We start from the raw sequence: 26847 nt of genomic DNA on the forward strand, positions 1-26847 counted from the left end.
AAATAAAACTTCCTCTCTAATAGGGAAAATAACAACAATACAACTTATATCAAAGACATTAAAAAATACTTACATTGATAAGTCTAACATTTAGGAAAAAAGTTAAGGAATTCAGTCATTTTCTTATGGAATCGCAAAGAGAGACAAGAAAGTCAAAGGTAGCAGACCAGCCTAGTAGTAGACATGAGGCTTCCAAGCCATGAAAGCCCCCAGATGGAGTTGGCTCACATTGGAAAGTACTTATTTTAATCAGGAAAAGACTGGAAAGATTTGGGACCCCTTCTAGTTCCGTGTGGTTGACTATGTACAATTAGATATAGGAGAATCTTGCAGGCAAAATGGATGTTAGGATCATCATTTTAGACTCACATTTTCTGATTCTTGTATCTTGTGGAATGGTTTAGTTTTAAGCAAAGGAAGATATATGGCATGCTAAGGATGAAGAGAAAACTCACTGACCATAACAAGGTTTCTTCTAAAACAAGTGTAGTGCAGTCTTCCATCATAGGTTAAGGTTGGTAGTGGTATCAGCCCAGAGAGGTTGGGCTGTGTATTACATGGTCAAGACTTCCCTTTTGAATTTTGGGCTCTTCTCACAATGCTGATTTGTGTCTACTGCACACCCCTAGCATTCTTGTCTCTAGTTTTCATCCGTACTTCTAATCTATATGTTTCTTTCTCACTCCTGAGTCATTCCTCAGCTTCTGAACTCACCTTAGGTAGGGGTGGCGTGTTGCTCCTCTCAAGCTCTTAAGTAGAAACCACAGAATAGCTCCTGCTTGAACATACCTTTTTTTGTGTATTTTTTTTTTGTAATGGGATAGGATTTACCTGTTAGAAGATTGCTGAAGCTCCACGTGAGAATGTTTGCTCCATGCAGGAGAACCCAGAGGATCTTGAGATGAATGTGCCTCAGGCCAGGAAGCATGTCCCAACTAGGATCTTTCCAGTTGAATTGCTTTGTGTCATGTACACTGACACTTACGGTCCCTGGAATTTTGACTGTGGGCCTGCCATCTTGGTGGGTGGATGGCATTCTCTTTAAAAAGACAGCTTGTTTTTCTTGGCTAGAGGCTAGATTGTCAATATTTCCCCTTAGTAAAGCGGCACGAGGTTAAGAACTGGGTGCTTCTCCATAAAGCACTGACCATTCTGAGTCCCTGGGGATTTAAAGCAGCTCCCAATGGCTGAAAAACTTCCTTTTCAGGGCTGTACTTTCCAACCAGCAGGTGGAGAGCTGAATCACTAAGGTCACAAATGGAAAGGGAGGAGCATAAAGTGAAGGCTTTATATTTCCTTTTGAGGGACACAGGGCCAGTCTAACTTGTCAGACTGTCCACTTCACCACCAGAAAGCAACAAAGGTAAGGAGAAATGTTTCTGCGCTTCATTATCTCAGCTGTGATTGTTGTCCAAGGGCAACAGATGAGAGTAAAAGGTGGCATTTGGATAGGTTGTGTAATGAACCAAATAGGGGGCAGCTTATTGTTTAATTGAGTGTGGCATTTGTCGACCTCTTCATATATACATTTACATGTTTTAATGTCATTGATAGTGTGCATTTAAAAATCTTTGAGGCAGCCTGACTTGATTTCAAACCTCTGATTTGTTTAGTAAAGTGGAACTCTGTTGATATTGTCTACTTACTCTGTAATAATCTGTATTCAAAACATGAGCTGTGAGCTTTGTGTATTGAGTCACTTCTTAGCTCCTTAGAAGATCTTTATTCCACTACACCATCCTTATTAATCATTACGTTGAAGACACATTTCTTTATTTTCTTTTCTTCAGTTTCCCCTTATGGCTTAAAAATTACTCTCATAAATAGTATGTGTATTGTGTACTTACATGTGAAGTGTCATGGTTTATGTTTATGTGAGCATTCTGGAATTCTTTCTATTTCTAGGAATGAGCATATGTAAAATTTACAAATTTGAAGGACAGAAACAGAGTAAAAGAATAGCTCTGGTTTAGGGAATAGGAGGAAGGCACTAGATAAGTTGTCATGAGAGAAGAGTCTTGTGAATGGGGAAGACAAGAAGTTGGCTCTCAGCCACCCTTGGTGATCTATTTCCTCCCAAAACACAGACTCAGACCCTCTGTCCACTTGTATTTCTGTAGTGTCAGTATCCCATTCTAAGACATGTTCTCTTCCTCACATTTCCTGAATAGAGTTGTTTTTTCTGGAAATCCCCATTTCTTAACCTAGAAGGGATACAGCCTTGGACATCTTTCTTTTCCTTTCATTATCCCATGATAGCTTCTATCTCATTTACTTGGCAGAGATTTTTTTCTTCCAGGACATACTCAACTTTCTTTCATCACCTAAGTAGGACCTTCTGGGGAGTCCATTCATCTTTAATATGATTCTGCATGTCTTAAGACTTCTGTCTTCCATGGGTTCTGCTTCTCTGAAACTGACAAGGCAACATGAATTAGATCTGAAGTTGTAATATATTCAAAATGCTGATTGCTTTATATGTATGGATTTCTGGGTGATTGAGAAAGACACTGATAGTTTCACAGGTAAATTTTCCTTGCCCTTAAAGAATATTTGATCTAGTGAGGAAGACCATCATATTCAATGCATTAAAATCTGTAAATTTAACCACATATTCCTTTGTACATGCAAAGACAATTACCCAGATATAGAGGAAATTGTCAATAAGGGCATAAACTTAGCTGGATATAAGAGTAATATAATAACTTGGTTGTGAAACAACTCTGCCAAAAGCTAAAAAGGTGGAATTTTAGAAAGTGGATGAAGAAATAAATGCCATTCACTTTGGTCCTACATTAATAAAATAGTTCAAACTCTGTCTTGCCAATAAACATGCTAAATACCAAAGTTCATGAAGTAATTACAACTGTGTATTGATAATTGTTTTTGAGAGGGATCTGAACCTGAAGTGTTCCTTCTTAGTACGGTGAACTGAATGCTTAGAGAGATGTAAGAGCTAACTATGAAATGAGACAAACACCATCACCCATCCTGCAGGACTGAGGATTCTGAATCATACACATACGACACTTGGCACATGAACGAACCATGTGATTTAGCCTCTTCCTTTAGAAGAAATTCTCATAGAAGTGTGTAAGGGGCATGCATATAAGGTTGTTCATTCCAGCACTGTTTGTGATGGCATGAAGTAGGAACCTATTTGTGTGTCTGTTGCAGGCAAGTGAATAGACAAAACTGTAGAAGCAGGAGAATGCAGCAGTGAGAAGTCACAGATTATGTTTTCCAGCTAACATGATGCATCTTAAAAATATAGTACAAAGTGGAAAGAAAACTACTATAAGCTCACTGATGAAAATTTAAAGACGCATAAGAGAAAGAAAGAAAGAAATATTTTCAAGAGCACACATAAATGAAAGGCTATGCTTTAAACAAATTATGTGTTGTCTATGGTGGTGGAGGAGAAAGGGAATGAACGGGGTCAAATGCAATAAGCAAATAAGAGAATAGTTTCTGTAGTCCAATGATGATGTATGCCAAAGAAATAACAAGTGTGGTGACCTCATCCTTCCTTGCAGTCTTGTAAGAAAATTACAGATCAATAAAAGTGCCTGACACATAATAACTGGCCTATCAGTATGTTCCAAACTATTTTTTAGGTGCTCCAGTAACAGCAGGGCTATAATAGCTATGATATGTGGATAGGCTATTTTATAATAACAACATGACATAAATGTAAGAAAATAAACAAATATTTACTTGTAAGTCTGATATTATATTCCAGAATCGACTTCACTAGCTAACTCCATTCACTAAAATGCAGAATACAAGGTAAAGAGTAATTGACTTTGTTATACTTTATTACTGAAAGTGTTTTCATTGTTAAAGCAACTAAACAATGGACTTTCCAAAGCACTGTTATTATTACTCATGATACAGAGAGCTGTATTAAAGTTAACTTGAAGGATAACATCCTGTTAAAGGTACATATTTGCATTTTAGTGAGTTAAGATTAGAAAAAACATTTTGTTATATATTTTTTTAAAAACTGTCAAGAACAAAGAAAAGTATTGTCCAGGCTTGGTATTGTATAACTGCTGGGCCCTATTTACTATGCTGAGCTGTTTGACGACTGGAATGTATACAATCTGCTCCTTAATGATTATTTTTAAGGCAACCAGTTTCAATTACAGGGGCAGGAGATCATAATATTTTACTATATAAGTTTCATGGGCCAGTATTTTGAAACTCCACAAGTGACTCTTTGCCTGATAAAAGCTAAGAAGAATAATATAAATGCCTAGCTCAGTTACAAACAAGGTTACACCCCAGAGAACATACCTCTGGCGAACTGGGCTCAGATATGTACTGGTTAAAACCAAGATAAGTTAGTAACTAGGATAAATATATGGAGATGGGAATATATACTGGTCATCTGTCATATGTCCTAAATAATAGACTTAGACTAGTATTCTAAAATTTAAAAAAAGCTGTAATCTGGAAGCTTAGAGGTTAAAAAAACATAAAATTCTCAGATCCCCAGTGGACTAAATAAAGGGAAATATGTAACTATGTTAGAAAAATGTGAATGTGGGGTAAGTGGACTAATTTGCTTTAGTGGGCAACAGTGTACAAAGAAATCTCTGAAGTGAGTTGGAATCTTTTTATCTGTAACTAATGGAAGAATCAACTAAAATGACTTAAACAATAAGAAAAATTATCATTTCACGTGACAAGAAACCCCAAGGTAGGGCAGATCCACTCAATAGAATGTCACCAAAGACCTATGTTCTGTTCATTCCTCCTGTCTTATATCCTGACTTATCTTCTTAGGCTGGCTACCTCATGATCACAAAATAGCTGCCACAATAGTTGTTACATGCAGATTGCATACCCCTGAGAGGCATAAGAGGGCTGGTTTCCTCCTGTGGATCTCTTCTTATAGAAATCCTTTTCCAGAAGCTCTCCAGCAACTTTTATGTCTTATAGTCAAGAATTATGGCACCTTCTGACTCCTAACCCAGTGTGACTTACAGGAAATATGGAATCCCCTCAGTTGGCTTAGATCAATCAAGACTTTCTCCTGAGTGCTGAGGAGATTAAAGCCTTCTCGAAAACACATGACTATATGAAATTTGCATGAAGCGGTTTCTATAAGTACAAATGGAGGAAATAAAGGGGGAGGGCTGAATGGTAGGCAACCAACAGTAGTTGTTGTTTTTTAAATATGCTATCTGGGGAGATATGTGAGAGAGAGAGAGAGAGAGAATTGATTGATTATCAGCAATATAATAAAAACTCTTAACTGGGTGAGATAAAGAACCAATTTTATCTTGAGCTATCTTGGGTTGTCTCTCTTTCTCCTCAAAAGAACATGCAAGTCTTCCAAAGATAAAATTCTGCCTGTCTCCATCTCCAGCTCTACTGCTCACCACTTCTGATCTCCTATTACATGCCCTAGTAATATAAAATTTATCTTTCATGTGTTTGAGTCTCTGCTTATGCTATTACTTCTGTCAGAAATGCTCTTCCTGCATTTATATACCTGCATGACTCTTACATCATTCTTCAAAAGCAGCAGGGTTATCATCTCCTCCTGGAAGTCTACCTGTAACTTTCAGGTTGGCTCTCTGTGTCTTCTCCCTGCTTTCACGATATTCTGTGCAAACCAGCATATCATAGTACTTATTGGGGTGAAATTCCTTTCTTCATTTCTTTATTCCATAAATGTCTGTTGAGTTGCTATTCTACGGCCAGGCCTTGTCCAGGTGCTATATTAAAGCATAAAAAACAAGCCGGGCTCGGTGGCTCAGCCTGTAATCCCACACCTTGGGAGGCTGAGGTGAGTGGATTGCCAAGCCCGCGGGTTCGAGACTCGCCTGGACAACTTGGTGAGACCTCGTCTCTACAGTCAATCAAAAAATTAGCCGGGCGTGATAGTGCGCACCTGTAGTTCCATCTACTTGGAAGGCTGAGGTGGAAGGATCGCCGGAGCCCAGCAGGTTGAGGCTGCGGTGGCCGGGAGCAGCCACTGCACTCCAGTCTGGGTGACAGAGTGAGACTCCAACTCAAACAAACAAACAAACCAACAACAACAACAACAAAAGTTATTGCTGTATTGGAAGTGGTACTCTAGAGGGAAGGGGGCAGACAATAAAAACATGTATAGTAAGTAAGGTGGTATTATGTGCTATGGTAATGGGATGGGAGGATATGGGTTGATATCTCAAATAGAAAGGCCAGAGAAAGGCTTACTGATGAGATGCTATCTGAACAGAGAGATGAATGAACTATTGGTATGAACCGTTAAAATATCTTTGAGAGGCAACCCCTTCAGGTCATCTCCCACTGTGGGAGCTTTTCTGTCCCCTCAATAAATCCTGCTTTCTCAGGGAAAAAAAAAAAAAAGAATATCTTTGGGAAGAGCACACCAGAAAAAGGATAGAAAATGCAAAGACCTAACCGGATGTGGTAGTGTGTGCCTGTAGTTCCAGCTACTTGGAAGCAGGGCGACAGAGTGAGACTCCAACTCAAAAAAAAAAAGAAAAAGAAAATGCAAAGACCTCAAGGTGCCACATCTTGGCACGTTGAAGGAATGCAAAGAGGAGACATGACTAAAGCAGAGCGAGCTGGTGGGAGAGTGGTAGGTGACGAGGTCTAGAGGTGGCCACAGCCAGATCATAGAGGGGTTTGTAGGTCATAGTGAAGACTTAGTGTGGCACTGTGACCTCACAGAACTTGGCCTGTAGCCCTTTCCCCACCCCCAGAGGGGCATTGTGCCCAACTTTCCACTGTTAAGATAGGGGAATTGAAGCCTCAAGACAAGAAGGGCTGGGTGGGAAGACCTGAGGCTACACTCGCTGGGCCACACCTCTTCATGTTCTCCCTGAGCATTCCCAGGTCTCCCAACACTTGCCTTAGCTTGCGCATGAATGTGTCTTGTCCTACTGGGCTTCTCAGTGGCGGCCAACTTGCAGACCACAAATGTGATTTGACAAAGTTCTGCTTGTTACTGGGGAAAAAATTAAAAGCGTCATGGTGAACACGTCTGACTTGGGTTTCTTGTGTGAGCCCTACCTGTTCAGAGCCTGACTATCAGGTTAGTGAAGCAAAGAGAACTTCAGCTGAATTGAGTTCAATCCCAATTGCAACATGAACCCATGGGGATTTCCAGACAAGGAGCAAGGTGAATGTAGAAGTTATGAAAGGAAAAGATTGGAATGTATAACCTCCAAAGGCCCCTCTGGTGGGCTGTTTACTGTTCCTTTTATGTAGCGGAATTCAGCTGACCTTCCAGGACTAGGAGTGCACCGCAGTTTCGGCGACACCCTTTCAGCTGACCCTCTGAAAAGTCAAGCCCTGCTTCAGTGTCACACAACGGAGGTTGTGACGGATCCAGCTTAAGAACTTTGCTCTGCTCGGTCAAACTTTGTATTTGCTGAACTGTCATTTTAATTGCTGTAAAAAAACTGAGTTGTCTCCATTGAGCATGTTAGAAAAGGGTTTCACTAGTATTGCCATTCTTATAGGAAATGTTCTTGTGCATTTATGTATTTCTGCTTCATTTGGGTGTTTGTCACCTCCCTCACACACCCAGCATGAGCATGCATGTAGAAGCTTGTCTAATTTACTTTTATAAATAAACTTTTTCAAACTGTCAACAACAAAAAAAGACTTTGGATTCTTCTCTGAAAGAAAGAGAAGCCACTGAAGTTTTTGAGCAGAGGAATGCCTATCTAACTGATACTTTAAAAAATATCACTGTAGCTTCTCTACAAATTTTGCAGAGTATTGTAAAGACAAGTAGGAAGATGAGTTAGGAGATTATTTCAATAATCCAAGAGCACCTCTTTCACTGGTAAATCTAGGGAGCATGAAAAATGGGCAAGTGGTGAATATTTTAGAAGTTAGAGAAAGCAGGGGCTTTTCATAGATTGGATGAAAATGAGGAAGTATTTCAGGATGATTCCAAGATCTTTTGTCTGAGAGAATGGCATTGCCATTTACAGAAATGAAGAAGGTTGTGGGGATTCAGGCTGAAAGGAGGATTTGGAATATCAAGAGTTCATTTTTTGGAAATGTTAAGTTTGAGATATCTATTAGATAACCAAGTGGAGATGTTGAGTAGGCAGTTAGATATACGGGTTGAGAATTAAGGGGTAGTACACATTCAAGAGCTAACAGCATATCCACACCTTTGAAAGCATGAAGTTGGATGCGATCACCTGGGGTATGAGTGTACATTGAGAAGAGGCCCAAGATCTGAATTCTGTTGTGTTATGAGAGATAGAGGTTGAAAATTGAGAAGGATTTTGAAAAGGAGACAAAAAGAGTAGTTAAGGATGTAGGTTGTGAACCAAAACATCTTCATGACTTGGAAGTTAAAGAAAGGAATTGTTCAATGGCAATGAGGCTTCTGAAGAATAAAGCCTCCCTGAGGGCAGGAACTATTCTTGATTATTTTTATGTTGACAGATCCTTACAGTTAGCTGTGCTGGGTAAATGTTTATGGAGCTAAATAAACTCTTTCTTCCTGACATACTCTTGTCCTAAGATAACAAATATTCCAGCATCATATTTTCTTCTTTTGAACTTTCCGTTTTCATTCTTCTATTTTCACTGTCATCATGGCTGAGACTTAAAGGCTAAAGGCTCTGACCACCTCCCTATGGCATGACCTACTTATTAGTATTGTTTTACTTTTATGGAGGGTACAGAGAATGATGTCCCACAGAGGGGACAAAGCTGTGTAGATAATTCTTCCCTCATTTGCTTTATTGTATTTCAACTTGTTTGAGCAAAGATGACAGGGATGGAGATGTTCTTCTCCTATGAGATTTCAAAGCTGGGCAGTTTAATGGGAAAATATTTTGATTAGGTGACTTTGTGTAGCTCAATAATTTTTCTGCACAAGTTCCAGGATGAAGAATGTTTTAAGACATGGGAAATTGAGAACACAGAGACCCAATTTCTTCTGCTGTTTTGTCCAGAACAATTATAGATCGTTTTAAGATAAACAAAAACTAAAGCAAGAAAGCTTTGAACTATGGGTTGAAGTACTAGTCAATCTTCTATTCATCAGAATAGAAAACTACTGTGAATTCCTCTCTCTAACATTTACTAATATCTCAGATATTGTAGTAATGGGATAGGACTTGTTCATAAAGCAGTGCATGCAGATGCTTAAATTTATGAACTGTGATGACTGAATTCTACATATTACCTGTATCTTCAAGTGAAGTTCTGAGGTTATTTCTCCCTTCTGTTCTCAGGCAGTGCTTGGCATAAAAAATGGGTTCTCTCAGCACAGCAAACGTTGAATTTTGCCTTGATGTGTTCAAGGAGCTGAACAGTAATAATATAGGAGATAACATCTTCTTTTCCCCGCTGAGTCTGCTTTATGCTCTAAGTATGATCCTCCTTGGTGCCAGAGGAAACAGTGCAGAGCAAGTGGAAAAGGTATGGAATGTAGCAGAGATATTTCCTTAGAGACCGGGAGTCTTTTATGCATCCCCTTCAAGTCAGCCAAATTGCTTCTCTTTTTATACCATGAAAAGTTCACCATCTTGTGAGGGAAAAAAAAACACAAACACACATTTGAGTAAATCATATTATTTGAAAAGGGATAAAGGCTTAAATAATGTAATACACTGAATTGCAAATAATGCAATTGTTTCTTCCTTACTATCAGAGATACCACAAAGAAGTCCCTGCATTTTAAATTTCTTCTTGTCAGTGGATTAAATGTGATGAACACATGTATGCTACTATTATTGTCCTCTAGAAGGTTAAGCATATAGTAATAAAACTTAATGTTATTTTAGATGTTACCAAGTTTAAAAGGTATTGCATTAGATTAGGACTTCATAACCACCCAGTGTAGCAGTTAGTAATTTTTGGTCCCATTTTATGATGGGAAAACTGAGACTCAGAGAGGAAAGACGACTTTTCAGGTTACATGGGCTAATATTAGTGAGTTTTCCATTGCATATGTTTTTATTGCAGTGAAAAGTCTGGAAGAAAGTCACTTAGCAACTTTTGAGATACTTGCACATCTTATTATTCATTGTGCTAGGAAGCTATGTAATGTCTTACATGGCCCCAGATGGGTACTGTCCTAGGTAATGGCTTAAAATAGTAGGAGAGGAACAGAAGAGCCCAGTGGATAAGAGACCAGTCCCTGGAACCTCATAGACAATGGTTTGGGGCAAGCTGCTTGATCTCTCTTGACCTTAATATCCCTAACTTATAATGTTGTTGGGAAGGTTAAATATGATAAATAAAGACCTGGACTTGGGAACATAGCATTACCAAATGTTAGCTATCACAATTAGTCTTAATTTGAAATAGAACAATTGATACTTATAACTATCAACCTTTATAGACTGTACATTGCCAATTAATCTTTTTTTTCTTTTTTAGGTGCTTCATTTTAATCATACAGTAGAATCATTAAAACTAGAACTTAAGGACTCACCTAAGGTATGATAATACCAATGCTGAGCTAGCAAATGTTCTTTAACATAAGAGAACCAAGAAGTAATGATCCAGAGATTGAATTGCAGAGCTTTTTCTTTAACCCATAAGGGAACTAGCTATGAGTCTCTCTTTAATCTTCCTGCTAATCACTACAGCCTATAGTGTTTAATATAATAATAATGACTACAGCATTAGTCATTATTATTTCATTAAATGATTCACTGCCATCTTATTCAAACTTTCCTGTTCTTTCATAGACTGTGCCCAATGTTGAATTTGCCAACCTTGTCTATGTAGTGTTAGATGAGGTTTTCGTTTTTGTTTTTTGTTTTTCTGTCTATATTAGGGCCTGTGAAAGAACCCTGATGCTTTGACATAATTATATGTTGGTAGAACATGGCCTCATGTTGCCCAGTCCACATGTTCTAGGACTATAGTCCTTAGTTCTTTCCAGTAGAAGAATTCTCTCTGACATCATTATATGGAGCTCTTAAATGAAAGTAGTGATGTTTAATTGTGATTGATTGAGCAAATACATTGATACACCTAGATTCATAAAACACTAATTTCACAGAATGTAACTTATTATTAGGGTTTCAAAGCCCTTGGTCTGAGAACCTTTGCTTTAGGGCAGCAGTCCCCAGCCTTTCTGGCTTCGGGGACCAGTTTTGTGGAAGACAATTTTTCCTCGAACTGGAGTGGTAGTTGAGGGGATCATCAGGCATTAGAGTCTCATAAGGAGTCTGCAATCTTGACCCCTCTCATGCACAGTTAACATACGGCTTGGGCTCCTATGAAAGTCTAATGCCCCCACTGACCTGACAGAATGCAGAGTTCTGCTTGCCCACAGCTCACCTCCTGTTGTGTGCCTGGTTCCTAACAGGCCACAGACTAGCACCAGTCCGTGGCCTGGGCTTTGGGACCCCTGTTTTAAGAAATATAAAAATAATGCCTATAATGTCCATGAACTTTTAGCCATCTTTCAAATGCATCAAAGCTTCATACTTGGTAGAACTGCTACCCCTGAAGGACACATGAGTGTGTAAAGTCAGTTCAATGAAGGGTTGAAGTGCTGAAGTGTTTGATTAAATGGCCACATAAAAACTGAGACATAGAATCTCATTATTTATGAAAATTGCTTTTGGATTAAACCATTAGGGCCAACAAGTGAACGTGTGTTTTGCAGTAGCTTGTGATTCTGCACACAGAGGGCAACCAAAGTCATAGAGTGATGAGACTATTGTGCTTGAGAAAATCTAGAGAGGACAAATGCTTTAAACTCTTTAATTTCTTGTATACTCTGCCTTTTTACTCAGAGGCATACACCTTGCATCCTAAGTATTGTTTTCACCTTACTTATCACTCTTCAATGGCAAAATCAAGCAATTTAATACACCATTATTTGTTCTCTAATGTTTCAGTGCAGTCAAACTGGAAGGATTCATTCAGAGTTTGGTGTCTTACTCTCTCAAATCAGTCAACCAGATTCTAACTATACCCTCAGCATTGCCAACAGACTCTATGGGACAAAGATGATTTCATTTCATGAGGTAAGTCCATCTGAAAGGGTGGTCAAAAACTTTCTTGGTGCCCTCTCAATTTCATACCACAAAATCAATGAAAATGAAAAAGGGTCACCTGTTATTTATTGTTAAGAGACTGAATTTGAGCCGACTTAGAGTTTCAGTGAAATGGTTTTACTGAGATTCTCATTTAAAGTTGTGAATTATCACATACAATTTTGATTTCTGCAAAATCTCTGCAACCATTTAAGAGCCAAAATCAGGGATGGAAGCACAGAACAAAGTAGGTGAGGATTATCCCTTATGGGCCAGAAGAAAAACAAAATACATTTTTTTCAATTCCTTTTTTGAAGATAGTAAACCAAATACATTTTTTCATATCTTCTTCAAAGGCCTTTAATGGTAGAGTAGCAAGAGGTAGTTGAAAGTACACTGAACTGGTAAGCAAGAGACTATAATTCTGTTCCCACTTAGAAAAGACTGTGAGCCGGTCAATTCTGTCTTTAAAATGAATGGATTAGACTATGTGCTTTCTAGCTCCAAAATTCTAATAGTATCTATGCTTTTTCCTAACACCACCTTAAGATGTAGTTTTATTGTGTTTTTACTATGTGCCAATCATTTTCCTTAATAAATTATAATAATTAGCTCATATAATTCTTACATTGTGCTAATATGGAGGTAAAAAATTACCTTTCATTCTACAGACTGTGCAGCAGATTCTAAAAAGTAAAGTTGACAATTATCGCAGAGATATTTAATGTCATGAACTTGATAATGAGATAGACCTTATCATCTCAGGATTCTGGCTGGGAAAAATGACCATCTCATGGGCTTGGGGAGTTAGTTAAGAATGTTTCAGACACAATTGATCTCAGCTCAAGACAAGAATCATTCTAGGCCTAGTTTGTGCTTTTGGTTAAGCTCTGCCTTTCTTCTACACTGGATTCAGGCACAAATAAACCTAGTTAGACAAATGGAAAACAAAAGCTAGTCAGTCACTTTCACAGCTACCATATTTCTGAGTCTTGTATCATCCTGTTCATGATGGGGCATTGGGTTCTGCTGAGCTATGGAAGGATGTCCCCGACATCTCAAGAATAAAATCACAGCAATTTCATGGGTCCATGTAAATTTGATTGCAGCCTTGGCAGGAAGGCAGTGAAAAGTTGGCAGCTCTAGGAATTGAGGTCTATGGGTGGTCATCAATGGTGGTTCCAGGATACTACATGAGAGGGTCTTGGGGGTAAGAATTTAATTAAAAGAGAGCTAGTTTTTTTGTTTGTTTGTTTGTTTTAACACTGAGTTTGGATAATATGTTATAGATAAACAAAAGAGTGAATTCCTGGAGATACTTTTGTTTCACCTTTTACCTAAATTTGAAAAAATGCCCATTATCTACATCAGAGAATATTATCAATACTACTTGTGGTGGCGAACAGGGAGATTGATACACCCTCCACAAACATACATATCATGAGGAGACTGTCTGTTAGACCTCAGACAAGCAAGTCACTTAACCACTCTGGCTTTCAATTTTCCTGTCTGTAATATGAGAGCAGTAACTCCCATTTGTCCGCGAAGAGGAAACGGTAGGGATGAAATGAAAAGGCACTCTCTGTATTGCAGTTTATCCTTTGGCTTTAAACATTTGAGAGCTAAGAAAGCCAATTATATGACAGAAGTGACAAACAAATATTTCCAAATGTTCCTTTTGGAAAGGTTTTGGATTTTGTTAAATTTATTTGTTTTATTAAAAATAAGTACATATAGATCTGCTCCTTTCAGTCTTGTGTATAGGAACTGCTTTTGTCTTTGTGTTAGGATTTTAGAATATATCAAGCTGTAAGGTTTTGTTTTCTTTGTACTATTTTTGTGTTGCTGTTCAATTGTCACTTCTTTTATAGCAATATTTAAGCTGTTCTGAGAAATTGTATCAAGCCAGATTGCAAACTGTTGATTTTGAACAATCTGTGGAAGAAACGAGGAACTCTATTAATGCTTGGGTTGAAAGTAAAACTAATGGTAAGGATAATTCAGATACATGTCTCTAGACTTTGTGCTGTATGATAAACTGCCTGAGTCAGTATGCTAACAAGGAAGTTGGATGAAACCCAGCACCCTACACAGGCAGATCAGCAATGAAGCAAATGGGGTCATATTTTGGAATAACCCTTCTAGTAATTTGTTTCATTGATCAACACAAAGTGACTCTGAGAATGAGCACTATTTCTACTTCATAAAATTGTTGTATGTCTTGCGATTAAATATATTTACATCTACTTTTCACAATTTAAAAATATATATTATAAAATATTCTTTTAAAAAATGACACACCAAATATTTGATACCAAAGATATGTTCATTTTTTATTTTAAAACATTTAGCTAAGAAAAAAATTAAGGAAATACAAAAGTAGAGAAAATATATAATAGTAGAGAGAATATATGATGAACTTTTATTTATCCATAACCGCAATGCTTATCACTATAAAGCCATTATTTTACCTTTTCCCACCACCTTGTTCAGATTATTTTGGTGCAAATTCCAGATACCATATCACTTTTTCAATACAAATTTCAATTTGTTTCTCTCAAGAATATTAACTATTTTTAACACAACCACTACACTATTATCACATCTAAAAAATTAAAAATAATAATGTTAACAAATATTTGATGAATTTTAATCCAGTTGCCTCTTTTTTTAATTTAAATTGGGACCCAAGTGGCATTTATGCATTGCATTTTGTTAGTATGTCTCTTAAGTCTTAATTTGTAAAATAAACTTTTTGATTGAAATATACATACATATAGAAAAGTAAATTATCGTATGTATACTGTTTGATAAATTATCACAAAGTGAATACACCCATGAACCACCACCCAGCTCAGGAAAATCAAAAGTTAGTAGAAGGAGCACAGCAAGGTTATATGCATATTCTCTCCTAGAAACTAAACCCCCTTCTTTCAAGTGCTAAGACTCTTCTGGGCAGCCCCCTCGGTTCACCTCCCACTGTGGGAGCTTTTCTGTCCTCTTAATAAATCCTGCTTTCTCACTTAAAAAAAAAAAAGACTACTCTGACTTCTATTATTACATGTTACTTCTGCCTATTTTTAAATTTCATGTAATTGAAATGGCAAATCATGTGTTTCTTGACTCAATATTTTTTAATGAGATTCATCCATGGGATTACATATTACATGGCTTTTCCATTATCATTGATGCGTATTTTGTTCTCAGAATATCCCCCAAATATTTATTCATTCTACAGTTAATAAACGTTTAGGACATTTTTAGAGTGGGTCTATTATATACGGTGCTGCTATGAACACTTTGATTCATATCTTTAGGTACACATATATATGCAATATTGCTAGGTACATATCTTGGAAGAAATTGCTGATCATAAGATATGTATACATTCAGTTTTAGTAGATGTGAACATTTGTCTTAAGTGGTGGCATTAATTTACTTGTTCAAGCAACAAATAAAATTTTCAGTTGTTCCTCATTCTTATCAACATGTGGTATTGTCAGTCTTGTTTACTTTAGCCATTGTAGTTATTTTTATTTTTCTTTGCATTTACTTTATGAATTATATGGCTTCACATTTGTTCATATATTTCATATTCTCCTTTGTGAAGTTCCTGTTTAAATCTCTTACCTATTTGTAAAGATGGTTTTTCTGGGGTTTTTTCCTTATAAATATTTAGGAGTTATTTGCACATATTGGATAAATATATTTCATTTAATTTCTACCATTACATTTTGTATCTTGTCTTTTTCATCTTTAATGGTGCCTTGGATTAATGGAAACTCCTAATTTTAAAGTAATACAATTTATTAGTATTTTCTTTTATAGTTAAGGTTTTTGTATAATTTTAAATCAATCTTCGTATATTCCTAATTCCATATTTTCGTATGCTGTCTTCTAGAAGCTCTATTGTTTTACTGTAGCCAAGATTCATTTTAAAAATGTGTTCCACTCCCCCATGGTCGTCTAATGGATATAGAACTATTTATTGAAAAGAGAATCCTTTTACTATTACACTACAACACAGCTTTATCATAAATGAGATGACCCACAGGTGTGAATCTGTTCCTGGATTCTCCATTCTGTTTCATTTGTCTATTTGTTTATTCTCATGACAACACCACAATTATAGTAGCTTTATAATAGGTTTTGACAGCTGGAAGTGCAAGTCCTCCAATGCTGATCCTCTTCTAGAGGTGCTTTGCTGAATCTTGATCCTTTGCATTTCCACATACATTTTAGAATTAACTTGTCAACTTCTATAAAACATACCAACTGAAATCTTAATTGGAATTACATTGAATCTATAGATTTGGAGAGAAAATACATGTTTATTCTGACTTCAATCCATGATCCTGACATTTACCTCAATTTATATAGGTCTTTAATGTTTTCAATAACATTTGGTGTCAAAGTCTTGTACATCTGTTGATAAATTATTTCTACATATTTGAGGTGTTTGTTAAGTGTTATCTGGTGTCTGTTCTTTCAAATTTTATTTGTTGTTATTGTTTAAGTATATAATTGACTTTTGTGTATTAGCATTGCTAAATTCACTTAATAATTTAATTTAGCTTTATATTATTTTAGATTTCTCTGAGCATAAGAATCATGTTTTCGAATATGTTTGCATTTCTTTATGTCACTTAATAGTGATGAGTTCTCAGCAGTATCTTCTTGATTGGTGGACTGATAGATGTTATTCAAATTTAGTAATAGGTGACTAGATAAAAATATGTATGTATTCAATTCTTTATATTACATTAGAAAATGCTTGACAAGGTACATACATTTTTTTCAGATATGTTAATTTACTTGGAACAATAGCATAAAAATATGCCTTATTTCTTTTGTCTGCTTTCATCCATTGGTAGTGGCTGCTTGGGAAACCTGTATTAAGAAAGAGTCTGAGGCACTCAGGGCTAAGTATTGCTATTATATTCTAGGATTGCGTTAGGCCCAGAAGTTCAATGAAAATTAAAACCCTCATCAAGTTTAGAGTCTGATGTTTAGATGTCACTATGTTTCAGATTGTATGATAGATTATCTTCCAAAAGGTTTTTTTAAATTGCAATGCACCAAAATGCACCAAGAGAGTTGGATGGTCAATTTTCATCAGTATATTAACAAAGCAAGAAATTTCTAGCATATTTTTATAAATCCTGATTTTCAGATATGTGTGTGTTTCAAGTGCTATTGAATATTTGTGATTTGCTAATTCGAATGTATCATCCTATATGACAGATTATATTCCAAAAAGGTTTTGTAAATTCCAGTATACCAAAATGCACCAAGAGGGCTGGGTGTTCAATTCTGACCAGCATTTTTACAAAACGAGCAATTCCTAGTATTTTATTTTTATAAATCTTGATTTTAAGATATGTCTGTATTTCAAGTTCTAGTGTATATTTGTGATACACTAATTCTAGTGCATTGAAGAAATAAGTAAATTTTTAAAATACTTAGCATATTTGCATGTAGTGAGGTGCTGATAATGCCTGATAAATAGTAAAGGTAAGTCACAAGAAATTATAAAATAATTACCTAAACAAACAATAATATATAATAAAAGAATGGATATAACTAGGTATAAGACAAACTGATTCATCACTAATATACTAGCTATTTTCTGTATGCCACTTTTTGATTAGAAATAACAAAGCACTCAACATTCTTATAGATAAACTTCATTTGGCAAGGAAGACTCTATGGTCAAAGAATGAAGAAGGAATCCTCCTGACATCTCAAATTTACAATTAGTCTTAAAAAATAAATGGTTCCAACTTTCTTGAGACTATTCAGCTCTGTATTTCAATAAGTTCACATCCAAATACAATTATCCTTTTCTTTTTTTAATACAAGGAAAAGTCACAAACCTCTTTGGAAAGGGCACAATTGACCCTTCCTCTGTAATGGTCCTGGTGAATGCCATATATTTTAAAGGACAATGGCAAAATAAATTTCAAGAAGGAGAAACAGTAAAAACCCCTTTTCAGCTAAGTGAAGTAAGTATTTCATTGGTAGATTGATGACAAATTTTGTAGATTTAAATAATCATTTAAGGGCAATTTAGGAAGATTTAGTGAAGATATTAGTCTAGGTTTCTGTTCATTCCTTTAATTAAGTTTCCACAAATTTTCATTTTTCCCTTATCAAGTGACAGTCACCTTTCTCACTGGGCACCTAACTGGAGACTTTGAATACTAAGATTCTTTGGAAGATAAAAAAAAAAAGCCTATTCTTTTCTATGGCTACATTCTTTCCATGTATACCATGGTTATTTTTCTCTGGAAGCACAATAAAGCAATCTCTATTATTTTTCTTTTAGAGAGGCTTTAGTTGGGTTAAAAAGAAAATAATCTAATGATATCATTTTTTCTACATAATTCATTTTAGCTAGAAAACCTGGCTTTATATTTGGCAGACCCAAATTATCTATATAAATTATTGGAACTATTCAGACTATAATCATGACTTATTTTAAATTTTTTTTTAAATTGCAAAGGAGATAAAGGATATACTTTATGGTTTATATTTTTACCATGCCTCTAGAGTGTTAATACAGCTATTCATGTTATACAAGTATGATCAGTATACATGCATATGCATTCAAGTATGTAACTATACTACCTAATTGCTATTTTCTTTTACTTTAAACAGAGCAAAAATGTAACTGTGGAAATGATGTATCAAACCGGAACATTTAGGCTGGCCCTCATAAAAGAGCCACAGATGCAAGTTCTTGAGCTGCCCTATGTTAACAATAAACTAAGCATGATTATCTTGCTTCCAGAAAGCACAGCTAATCTGGAACAGGTAAAATTACTTAAATTCTGGTATGCAGCTAAAGCATGTGTGCATATGCATACACACACACACACACACACACACACACACACACACACATCTGTGTATCCTGTAACATTAGGGCAGTCACTGATTCACAATCTAGTTTTAGCAGTATTGCCCTAAGGACTGTGAAATTAAGCTGGGGACACATGGTCCCTATCCTTCAGGACTATGTTTTGGGTAGAACAAAGCATTTTAACTTTATTTTTTATTTTTTAATTGTTATTTTAAAGATGAGCAGTACAATTCAGGATTAGGTATACAAATGGTCATTCTTACCTTAAAAAAGGCACATGGAGGCAGAAGTGCCGTCATGCACAAATACACATGCATAGAGGTTGTTTCATAATTTGGAGACACTTTCCTATAATAATGTACATACATTGCTAGTTAATCTCAGTCCACAGAAATCTGATTAAACTGTATTATTCTTAAGGGTTGTGTTTCGGATCCAACTGTAACACGCTTTCATGAGCTTACTATTTTTGGCATCCTGGTTTTGTGGGGAAAGGAGCACCGCAACCCTTAAGGAGCTGTCTTGATGGTGATGGGAGTTTGAATTCAATCCTCTCCCCTTGGTTGCAGCCAAAGCTACCTTGCACAGAGCATGCAAGCATGTGAAGTGATTACACCATCTCCCCACACCTCTCTGGGACACCCTTGCCCCATCCCAGTGCTCTGCTCGAGTGACAGTTTCTTAGGAGAACAGCTGAGTTTTTGCGAGCCTGTAGAGGCTGACACACATGTGGCTAGTATGATCATACAGTCAGGGGTTTCTAAGAAAGGGAATGCTGACTTGAGGAAAAATCAACGTGGCACAGGTGGGCAGGTGGGGCGGAGACATGTGGGGAAGTCTTCTTGAAAAAGCTGGGTTGGAATATTGAGTTTGGATTAGGAAGTGAGATGGTACCCATCTAGAGAGAACTGAGGTAAGAGAAGCACAGTCGTGGCCACGAGAACAGGTGTGCTTGCAAGATGTGGCCAATTCAGGGGAGAATCAGGCCACTGGGAACCTGTGGTCGACTGGACTAGAAGATATTTGGAGGAATATATCAATTTGAAAGAAGCTTAGACTCGACAGAAAGTTATATATAAGCGAAGAGGGCATAAATTAGACTGAGGAGATCGGAACAGCTCTCCTAGTAGAGCAATTTCAAGGCAACACTCAGTGGATGAGTAGATGATGAATAGATGAAACACAGAGACCCTGCTGTTCCAAGCAGTGCAATGCCTTGGAATTATGAGGCAGCATGGATTTGTGTCATAAAGTCGTGACCACTGGATTCGGGCAGAAAAGGACGAAAGGACAAGATACTTTGGAAGAAAAACCACCTTTACTTTATGACAGATTTTATATTGTCAGGGCAAAAAGGAGATGTAAAAAATGTCTTAAACTCATGGACTGAGAAGATAGGATGTGACACAGCATGGTGGTTTGGAGCTGTGGGGAGGACTGCCTGGAGGGTTCAAATGCTCAAAAGGAGATATTTGAAGGGTGTACTAAAAAATGAAGAAACTGGGTGGAGAATAAGTCAGTGTTCTGAAGTCACTTTGGGAAACCTGAGGACCGATATGGGTGCTGATATGCTGGGAGGAGGTAGAAGGGACATTGGATTAGAGCTCAGACTTCGGCTTCAGAGACAGCGAAGGGGAGGGAGGAGAACACTTGAGGATGAATCTCTCAGAGTGGAGCAAGGGGATCTGGGCATCTGAAATGTCAAATGAGAATCAAGTTCATAAAGGTGGTTGTCATTAAATGTTTCAGATACGAGAACCAAGAAGAAGTGGCTGAATTTATTCAGGAAGCATGAACACAACCACTTCAGAGGCAAAAGATTGTAGGATACACATTTGAGAAACTTCATTATGAAATTCAGATGATAAATAGAAAAGGGAAGATGTAACAAAAGGCAAGATTTTCTTTTTCTCCAGATAAGTAGGACAATTTTTAAAAATATTTTTATTTTAACAATGTGAGGCCGGGTACAGTGACTCACGCCTATAATCCCAGCACTTTGGGAGGCTGAGGTGAGAGGATTGCCTGAACCCACGGATTCGAGATTAGCCTGGGCAACTTGGTGAGACCTCATCTCTATAATAAATCTAAAAAATTAACTGGGCATGGTGGCACGTGCCTGTCGTTCCAGCTACTTGGAAGGCTGAGGCTGAAGGATCACCTGAGTCCAAGAGGTCAAGGCTGTGGTGGCTGTGAGCACGCCACTGCTCTCTAGCCTGGGCAACAAAGTGAGATTCTAACTCAAAAAAAACCCCAAAAAACATGTGGGGTACAATTCAGGGCTAGGTACATAAGTGGTCATTGTACAGGTATGGTTTGGGTACCCTTACTTATGTTATGTGCCCTTCCCTCCCAAGTAGGATATTCTAAAGGCAGAAAAGAAAGTGATGAAATTGAACAACTGCCACTGAGAAGTATAACAGCATTTAATGTAGAGTTTGTGTGTTTGGTTCATCTGTATTTTATCTCTTAGATAGAAAAGCAGCTGAACGTGAGGACGTTTAACGAGTGGACCAATTCTTCTAACATGATGGAAAGAGAAGTTGAAGTACATCTTCCCCGATTCAAACTTGAAATCAAATATGAGCTAAATTCCCTGTTAAAATCCCTAGGGATGACAGATATCTTCAACCAGATCAAAGCTGATCTTTCTGGAATGTCACCAGCCAAGGGCCTGTATTTATCAAAGGTCATCCACAAGTCATACTTGGATGTCAGTGAAGAGGGCACGGAGGCAGCCGCAGCCACTGGGGACAGCATCGCTGTGAAGAGACTCCCCATTCGAGCTCAGTTCATGGCAAATCACCCCTTCCTGTTCTTTATAAGGCACATTCACACCAACATGATTCTCTTCTGTGGCAAGCTCGCCTCTCCATAAACTGATGGGGTAAAGCAAAGCTCGGAGTCACAGAAGAAGTGCAGGGGCAAACCCACAAAGTACCCCCTGACCAAACAGTTGTTCCTCCATCACACACCTCTGTGCCTCAGTTTCCTCATCTGCAAAATAGGTCTGGTATCTCTTCCGACTTATTTCATGGGCTGGTGAACCTAAGCCTATTATAATTGTGGAAGAAGGTACATTTACACAAAGAGCTTTTCTGACATTCTTATCTTTGTGGCCTCATTTGATGATATGATTAAGTCAGCAAGTAAAATTTTGGAGGATTAGATGTTCTAGATGTTCTGGACTTGCTTATATAAGTGAGATCTTGAATAAGTGACCTGACTGCTCTGTCTTCAATAAACTAGTTTAAGGGTTTTGACTTTGATTGGATTTTCAATATAATTATCATTTCCTTGCATGTGTAAATATAACATGGTGAATTTTAGTTCAAAATTCAGTGCTGACTATAATAAATGCATGAAACACCTTAAACTCTTCAAAGACTTTGCATACACCGAGGCAATTAAATGACTTATAAAAGGAAACCTTGAATTTGGAGAAGTATAATTCAATAAACATTTTAGTGGAATTTTTGGTCAAGTCCTTGTGAGTTCCTAAATTGAATAGTATATTCATTTTCCTTTTTCCTTCTTTCCTCCTCCTCCTCCTCCTCCTCCTCCTTCTTCTTCTTTTTCCTTCTCCTTGTCCTTATTCTTTAACTTTTCTTACATAATGTAGTAAGTAAAAGTTCAGAACAGCAAAACATAGAAATAACATTAGAAGATTTTTATTTGAAAGAAAACCTTCTTCTTTTCTACTTAGGATAACATGAAGCAATAATCAGATCCTAGTGATCATAATATATTTATTGCCTCCTCAATGCCCCCTGAATGTTTTTCCCCCGAATTCTCTAAGAGGTCTTAGCAGAGCAGAGGAGTCTCTCCCTACCTCAGCTCTTCCTTTACCTAACTTCATCTTAGAAGAAGCAGTTCAAGGTAAGCCATGGCTTCCCTCCTCAGGTGATGGGCAACTCTCCTTTATGACTGACAGCAGTGGCAGCCAATGAAGGTTTTTCCTTTCCCACTTGGAGCATCGAAGATTGTGGCTTAACTTAATCTTCAGTAAAGATACTATAAAATAGAAAATCAAGGAACAATTTTATAGCAAAAGTAGATGGATATCTACTTATAATAACATAAAATCACCTTGCTGCACTGAGTGGATGTCTTACTGCACATGTTCTAATGATTTTCTACTAAGCCCATTTGTCATATGGCATGGATTCAAGAAGCAGTCTCGGCCTACTTTACAAGATAATCCCAGACACAGTGGCTATAATTGTGATAATTGAAGAGACACAAAGGAGCAATGATGGGTGTAGAAAAATAAAGAATGGTTTCTTGACATCTACTTTTCATCTTACACAACTTGAGACAATAATGAAATCTGTCCAGTGAATGGGGACCCTTCTGGCCTGTGAAGGAGGTCAGAGGTATCACATAGCCCAGGCACTCTGGACTGACAATGGCAGAGATGTGTGACTCTCACTCTTTTTAGTTTCCAACAGTTAAGGAGCCCCAGAGCACCAAGCTGCAGACCCTAAAAACACACATTTTCTTGAAGAGGTAGGAACTGACTTGAAAGTCATTTAAAGTCAAAGCTGGAAGTGATTCTTTTTTGGGAGGGGTAGGCAGGGGGTCAGGTTCTCACTCTGTCTCCCAGGCTGGAGTGTAGTGGCTTCATCATAGCTCATTACAGCCTCAAACTCCTGGCCCAAGCATTCTCTCCTGCCTCAGTATCCTCAGCAGTTGGGGCCACAGGAGTGTGCCATCATGCCCAGCTAATTTTTATTTATTTATTTATTTTTTGCAGACACAGTGTTTGTTATGCTGCCTAGGCTGGCCTTGAACTTCTGGTCTCAAGGGATCCTCCTGCCTTGGCCTCCCAAAACACTGGGATCACAGACATAAGCCACCACACTCATCTGGGAGTAATTCTTTATAGAGGTCTTTCAAAAGCACTAATGTGGGTTCTGGGCAATGAGACAGGACTTGAGGAGTCAATGTATAAACCAGACTTGAGAGGGAAGGTAGAAAGGAACTGAAGGGCTTTTGGAGTGCTGGACACAGGAGATTTTAGGGGCATTCTGTTAGTCATGATTCTGCAGAAAAACAGAAACAATATGAGTATTAGTCGGAAGAATCCTGACTAATAGGTTGCCCTTAAAGGCTTTTGAAACTCTCTCTCTCTCTCCTTCCTTCCCTCCCTCTCTCCATCCCTCTTTATTTTTCTCTGTGTGTTTCTCTATGTCTGTGTGTGTGTGTGTGTGTGTGTGTGTGTGTGTGTGTGTGTGTATAGCTACTACTGTCAATTATAAAAGAGGACTGACCATTACCTCGGGAGGGAAGTGTAACACACATACACATACACATGTGCACACACACACACACACACACACACACACACACACACACACTTACATGTATCTCTCCCATATGTGAGGGTGGGAAGAGAGAGAGATCATCTATTTAAAGTAAGTGGCTCATATAATAGTGGAGGATGTCAAGTCCAAAATATGCAGGGCAGGCTTGAGACCCGGGGAAGAGCTGATTTGTAACTCAAGTAGAGTCTGATGGCAGTCTGGAGGCAGAATGTTCTCTTCTTCATGAGACCACACCCTTAGGGAATTGCATGAGACCTACCCCCACGATGGAGGGTAATCTGCTTTACTCAAAGTATGTTGACTTAAATGTTAATTTCATTTTTAAAAGCCTTCACAGCAACATCCAGGCTGGTGTTTGGCCATGTATATGGATACTGTGGTTTAGCCAAGTTGATACACAGAATTAACCATCACAGACATCAAGTATCAGGGGCAGGGAGTAAGTGAAAGTTATTTTCAGCCTTTCAAAGAGCTAATCAAAATTGTGCTTTTGCCATTATAAACAATGCAACAAACCAGCAAGACTCATAGAATTTAATCATGAAAGAATCCTTCTTTTTCTCTCCCATTGTCCATATATAGCTGCTTAGTGGATGATCCTTTCCTAGCTCCAGCTAGAGAACTCTGATGGTCCTCATGGCTTGGTGGTCACACCTAAAATCCAGAAAGCCTGTGAATGTTTCACATCACAAACATAGAATCAGTAAGTCAAAGATTAAGCCCAGACATTAATCGAAATCCTTACCATTCCATGAGTGGTCCGGGGACCAATAATACTAGCCTCACATGGGAGCTTGTTAAAAATAGAAATGCAAATTCCTGGACTCCATCCCAGAGCCACAGAATCAGAACTTGCAGTTTAACAAGTTCCTCAGGTGATCTGTGTACACACAGAGATGCACTGATCATAACTGCAGAGTTGATGTACTAGTGAGTTTTCTGACCTCCCACCAGCTGGGGTAGGTACAGAGAGAAGCCTGTGATCTGGAAGACAGGGTTGGTCCTTCCCTTACCCATCTGCTGCTTCTGGACTCCTAAGGAGTAGGAGTAGAAGAGGAGCTGAGAAGGGGATGAGACAGTCTTACTGATTTACAAGCTGACATCACCCTCTGGGCCTGCCATTTTGCTTGTAAGAGCTGTTGTCAAAGGGCCCTTCTGTTGCCTTGCTGGCCCCAGTGGTACACTTCACCACCATAGTGATTCAGTCCCCTTGTCTTTTTGGCAAAGTTTCTTTCTCCTGCTTGAGGTTTACTGAATTTCTTGGAGTTATCAGCCAATATGTTCCATCCGATTTGAAGAATTGTCAGTTATTGTGTAGTAGAATTTCAACCCATGAATAAGTGACTCACCAGAGAGCACACCTTCCAGGTGGAGAGGAGAAACTCTGGGACCTGAGTGGTGTTGTGACTAAGAGAGAAACTGACCTGGGTAGCCACACTCCCTCCCAACTTTCCCACCCAGCCTACCCCGCCCCTCATACTTGGGCTGGTCATTTCTTCTCCACCAAAATGTCTCCAGCTGGTGGCACAAAGTGTGCCACCTCCCAGGATGGGCTATCTAAGGTACACAGGGAGAGACAAGGTAAGAGTTTATGCAACTTTAGCCTTACAACCCACACAGCCTAAAATATTTACAATCTTCACTTTACTTGAAAAGTATGTGGACCTCTCCTTAAGGGCAGAAACAGCTCTACTCCTCAGGACTGGCCTCTCCGAGGTCTTTATTGAGTATTTCTGTTGAATGTCTGCTTGTGGTGGTCTCTCCACTCTAACTGGTCAGAATCCCAGTATTTCCCAGATCTTTGCAACCTCTAGAGTCTCCATTTGCCTCCTAGTCTTCCAGTGGCTTTAAGGTCTAGTGGAGCTCCATGATGGGTGTGCAACTTAAGGTCTGGGCAAAATCTTAAGGAAATCCATACAGTTGCAACCTCCTGGACTTCCCCTCTCTATAGCTTTCTCAGCTCCAGTATTTTGGCCCAGAATTCAATTTCACAGACCTTATCTCTCACTTCTGGTCCTCTGCCCAGCAAGAGCACGGTTCTCAGTGTGGGTTTCACTTCCAGAGAGCTATGGGAATGTGGAGTTCCCTAAAAGTGATTTCTTTTCCCATAGATGTGGCTTTGTGCTATCTGTGATTCAGTGACTCAGACAAGTGCCTCCTGCATTCTGTCTAGTTTTATTGTTATTTACCAAAGAGGGGAACATTTGACACTTGTTACTCATGAAAGCCAGAACCAGAGGTCCAATGTCCCTTGGCAGTGACCCCAGGATAACATTCCTGCCAGAGTCTACATCTAGTCCCCCAAAATCTTACTTCTTTGGAAATCCTTAGAGTTATATATGGTTCTTCCCGGATACAGCAGCCCTGTGTTCCACTTCAGTTTCCTTGGGCCATAGTCTCCTAATAACAGAGAACACATACCATGTCCTCTTGGCAGTCTTGTTGAAGCAGCTCTAAAGACCAAGAGAATGAGTGTGCCTCTCTACATCTCTTCAAAGAAATCCTCTTCACAATTCCTCTCTTGATCTCTGTTTTCTTGAACTTTTGTATCTAAAATGTAAATATGGACATTCAAGCTTCTCACAGTCATTTTAGGGGTTACCTACATATCTAGTATCTCCTTTGGAAAGGCAGTACTTCATTTATTTTGGTCCCACAC

The 26847-nt window shown here is 38.2% G+C and overlaps 1 protein-coding gene across 1 annotated transcript; it reads left to right on the forward strand.

Moving 5' to 3' along the window:
- Window positions 1-1315: 1315 nt before the first annotated feature.
- SERPINB11 (serpin family B member 11) lies at window positions 1316-22082 on the forward strand. Its single transcript, XM_008067261.1, has 8 exons — window positions 1316-1363; window positions 9231-9417; window positions 10381-10440; window positions 11859-11987; window positions 13868-13985; window positions 17859-18001; window positions 18657-18812; window positions 21335-22082. Exons 2-8 carry the CDS (start codon window positions 9250-9252, stop codon window positions 21737-21739), a joined length of 1179 nt encoding a protein of 392 aa, XP_008065452.1. The 5' UTR covers window positions 1316-1363; window positions 9231-9249; the 3' UTR covers window positions 21740-22082.
- The last annotated feature ends 4765 nt before the right edge of the window (window positions 22083-26847 follow it).

Source organism: Carlito syrichta, unplaced genomic scaffold, assembly GCF_000164805.1.
Source record: "Carlito syrichta isolate Samal-C Ts95f unplaced genomic scaffold, Tarsius_syrichta-2.0.1 Scaffold309460, whole genome shotgun sequence".
NCBI lineage: Eukaryota > Metazoa > Chordata > Mammalia > Primates > Tarsiidae > Carlito > Carlito syrichta.